General features: G+C 53.2%; 1 protein-coding gene across 1 annotated transcript; it reads left to right on the top strand.

Annotated features, from left to right (window-relative positions):
- The first annotated feature begins 268 nt into the window (after positions 1-268).
- ATP6V1G1 (ATPase H+ transporting V1 subunit G1) lies at positions 269-3,821 on the top strand. The gene is made up of 3 exons (XM_072883282.1): positions 269-408; positions 1,841-1,941; positions 3,393-3,821. Exons 1-3 carry the CDS (start codon positions 327-329, stop codon positions 3,564-3,566), a joined length of 357 nt encoding a protein of 118 aa, XP_072739383.1. The 5' UTR covers positions 269-326; the 3' UTR covers positions 3,567-3,821.
- The last annotated feature ends 303 nt before the right edge of the window (positions 3,822-4,124 follow it).

Below are 4,124 nucleotides of genomic sequence, written 5' to 3'. Positions count from 1 at the left end.
GAGTCCGGTGCTAACGGCAATGTGCATTCTGGGTTTGCTGCAAGGCCAAAGATTAAAAAGCACGAAATAAACAAAAATAAATGCCATCCATTGCCTTCCGGAAGGGTTTGAAGGGTTTGAAGGGAGGCCGCCCTCACGCTTTCAACCCGATCCCCCCCCTCCGGGAGCGGCGGCCGCCGAGCCCCTGCCCCAGGGGGCGTGGCCCGGGCGGCGGGACCGGGTCAGGGGCGGGGCCTGACCGTTGGGGGCGGGCCCGGGGCGGGGCCTGGCCTGACGCAGGGACGTTGGCGGCGGCGGGGTGAGGGGCGGGGAGGGAGCGCGCCGCCATGGCGAGCCAGTCGCAGGGCATCCAGCAGCTGCTGCAGGCCGAGAAGCGCGCCGCCGAGAAGGTGGCCGAGGCCCGCAAGCGTGAGTACGGCCCGGCCCGGCCCGGCCCCGCCGCCGTGGCGGCCTGAGGCAGCGGAGGGGCCCGGCCCGGCCCGGCCCGGCCGCCTGAGGCCTCTCAGGCCCGGCCGCCTCGGGGGAGGGGGGAGCGGGGAGCTGCTGGTGCGGCCCTGCCGGGCGCGGAGGTGCCGCAGGGCTGCTGGAGCCCGGTCAGCGGGAGGAGGCTGCCGGCCCGCCCGGCCGTGCTGTCGCCGGGGGCCGCTCGGCAGCGCGGGGGGCGGAGGAGCGGTGTCTGCGGGCCGCTGGGCCGGCGGGGACCGCCCCGTGCCGCTGGGGAGGGGACCGTGAGCGGCGCCGGCAGCGCCGCGGGGCTCGGCGGGGAGAGCGGGGCCGAAGGCGCCGCACGGGGCGGTGGGGAGCGCGGTGGGGCTCCTTGGGAGTGCGGCCTTGGTCCGCTCCTCCGGAACGCGTCTGCTGTGTGAAGGTATGGCGAGTGAAGTCGGCTGCAGCCCGGCAGCACAGCAGCGGGGAGGCTTCGTTCCAGTAGCTGGCGAGGCCTGCACAGGTCTGGGAGGAGCTCGATGACCCCTGGCCCAGGGGGACTGCGTCTAGGAGGAGACCACCATCGAAACCCGGCCCTTCGTGGCAGCAGGGTCTTCACTTGGGGGATGCTTGTGCTTATCTGCATCTTTCCTACGTTTAATTTCTTTTCTTCTTGATGGAAACAGTGCATTTCCATGTTGGTGATTAGACGTTTTATAGAGTTGAGAGCGCTACTCCTTGGGGATCCAAGTTAGCTTTTCCTGTTAAATGAGAGAAATTCAGGTTACAAAGATCCCCACCTTTACAAACTTTTCCTGCTTCAAGCATTTATTTTTTTTTTTTAAATGAAGGTGCACTGTGTTGCAATTCTACCCCCTGAACAGTTTTGTGAGAAGTAGATTGTTGTGGCTCACTGTAATGATGATAACCTCGGAGGGGAGCGTGTGGTGGAAAGTCCAAGAGGGGAAGTTGATGCAGCAGCCAGTTTTTCTACTAGTCGCCCAATTTGCGTGAGACAAAACCAAGACTTAATGCTCTTTCTCCTGTGCTCTTTGGGATCGCTCAGGGATGTTGCACGCTCATGTGAGCAAGGCCAGACCTGCAGGTTGTCTGATGCATCCACTGGCTCAGAGAACCTCTCCAGTTCTTGCTGGTGGCAGCTCATTGCGCAGTGAGCTCGGTGATGGTTTGGTGGCACGCAGGGCGACCTCGTGCTCCTGAGGTCGGCTAACGCTGCAAAGCTGGAGGGGCTGCAAGGGTGTGCAGTGCCCTGCTGATGCCTCCTACAGAAGGAGCTGCTGCAATAGTAAAAGCTACAGTGATCGTTGTGCATCGGGTAGCTGGAGGGGTGTGGGGAAATACGCTCTCAATACTTTCTCTTCTTTATTTCGTTTGGTATGTTCTTTGGAAACAGGAAAGAATCGGAGGCTGAAGCAGGCAAAAGAAGAAGCCCAGGCAGAGATTGAGCAGTACCGCCTGCAGAGGGAGAAGGAGTTCAAGGCCAAGGAAGCAGCGGTTTGTTTTCTAGATCATTCACTGTTACCTACCCAGTCCCTTAGCCTTGCGTTTGGGTTTACTTGCCCTGAGAGCAGCCCTCGGGGCGGAACATGTTGCCGGAGAAGTACTTCCCTAACTGCCTTCCTCTGATGCACAGCCACGTGTCATGGAAAAACCAGTGGAAGTGAATCAGAACATGGTGTATTGCATCTCAACAGCCAGAACTATTGACTAGCAGTGAATTAGCTTAATAAGCTCACGTACCGGCTGGTGCCCCGATGGGTGGCAGCCTCCCAAAGCCTGCTGTATGTAGCAGTGTCAAAAAAAGACCAAGCTCATTTTCCCTGGTTTCTGAGCGAGCTGGTTTCTACAATGCTAACGTGGTAGAAACTCCTTGCCTTGTAGATGCTGCTCTCTTGCTGAAGCAGTTGTAAGGCTTGTATTCTGCTTAGCAGTATTGCCTGCTGTGTCCCAAGGGGTGTGTTTTCCTTTCCTTCTGAGCAAGAGGAGGGATTCCCCAAAGGTGCAGAACTGGGGCCCTTTACCAGCTGAGGGCTGCAGCACAATCAGGGAGTTTCCACTGCCTGTGTGCCCCTGTCAGTTCTGAATAGTCAGAAAATGACCTGGCAACCCTCCCCTCTGTGCATCTTCTGGTTAGCACAATACCACCTCCTCTGTTCTCCTGCATAATCTCCTTCGTACCAGTAGGTCAAGATTAATTTTGTGCAATCACTTGTTAGATTGGTTCACTAGGCGTTATGATACCAGCCAATTCCAGGCTAATAAAGTGGACTTCGCTGCCTGTCAGCTGGTTCTGTTTTATTTATCCTTCTCCAGAGAGAGAAGCTCTTTGAATGTGAGTCCCAGAGTGCTAGTCTCCTTCAGCGTACTTTTTCTGTGCCTTTTCCTGCCACTTATAATGGGAGTTTGCCCTCTCTGCCCTTGCTTATGGGGCAAGAAGGACATTGTAAGCTGGGAGACACTCCTTGCTGTGTGTATCACGTGGCCCACGGTCCCGTTAGGAAGGCAGAGATTTTTACAGAGATTCTTCAAGGGTAGAAGCAATGGGATGCTGTGAAGACTGTGCTTAAACTGAATCATGGGTGTTACCTTTCTAACAGTATCTAGTACAGTAGTGCCCAGGGTTTCCCGGTTCCAGTCACCAGTACAGCAGGACCTTTATTTCAGGCATTCTTTAGAAGCCCATGCTCTAAACTGATAGATAATGAATAAGAGAGGACAAAAGGCATGGGCTGTGAATGAAATACAAACTTGGGCAAGTTTAGTGGGAAATCTGAGCAGAGAATCCAGCAGTACCTTTTTTTTTTAAGTGCAGTTCTTCCCTCAGCAATGATTAATGGTTGAGATGCAGTGAGGCAGTCCAGAATAACAGAATCCAGAGCTAGGCATGGCATTTTCTTTGTCAAACTACTTGCATGTGAGCTTTCTCTTTCCTTTGGTATTTGTAGGCACTTGGATCTCATGGCAGCTGTACTACTGAAGTTGAGAAGGAGACCCAGGAAAAGATGAGCGTGATCCAGCAGAACTTCCAGAAGAACCATGAGGTGGTCCTCTCCCAGCTGTTGTCTCTAGTGTGTGACATCAAACCTGAAATCCATGTGAATTACCGCATCAACGGGTAGTCGTGGAAGAAGGAATGAGCGTGCTGGAAATGCTGATAGTAATGTCTGAGCTTCAAGTGGAATGTACAGCTCTTAGCCATACCTTAACTGTTCTTCTTGTAAATGTGTTAAATTATTTCAGTGAGTTGTAGGTCATCAATATCTTCTTGGAGTTCTGTTAGTTTCTGTCTTGACACTGATTCAGAGCTTATTCAAACATTAAATGGCCATGTCCCAACTCTGTGCTGAGTTATTAAATATATATTCAAGTTGGCACATTAATGCTCCCTTTTTATCTGGATAGTATTCAGTGAGAGGCTTTCCTCTGAGAAGTAGAAAGGGGAGAGAGGTGCTGGCCAGGTTTAAATGGAGAGCTTGTGTCAGTAATTTAGACCTGCATAACTCTATTCTTGATGACCAAAATGCATTTTTCGGTGTGTTGTTAACCTTTGTACAGGGGTTAAACCTTGTAAGAAGAATTATCTGGCTGTACAGTGCTGGCTGATAATTTTCAGGTGCTTGAGTTTCTCTGTATTGAATATCCTCTGTATATTCTGCTGTTAGCTTGAGTTAGAAGTC

Source organism: Ciconia boyciana, chromosome 18, assembly GCF_034638445.1.
Source record: "Ciconia boyciana chromosome 18, ASM3463844v1, whole genome shotgun sequence".
Classification (NCBI taxonomy): domain Eukaryota; kingdom Metazoa; phylum Chordata; class Aves; order Ciconiiformes; family Ciconiidae; genus Ciconia; species Ciconia boyciana.
The sequence above is the reverse complement of the archived record's forward strand: the minus strand, read 5'-3'. Positions and strand labels throughout refer to the sequence as shown.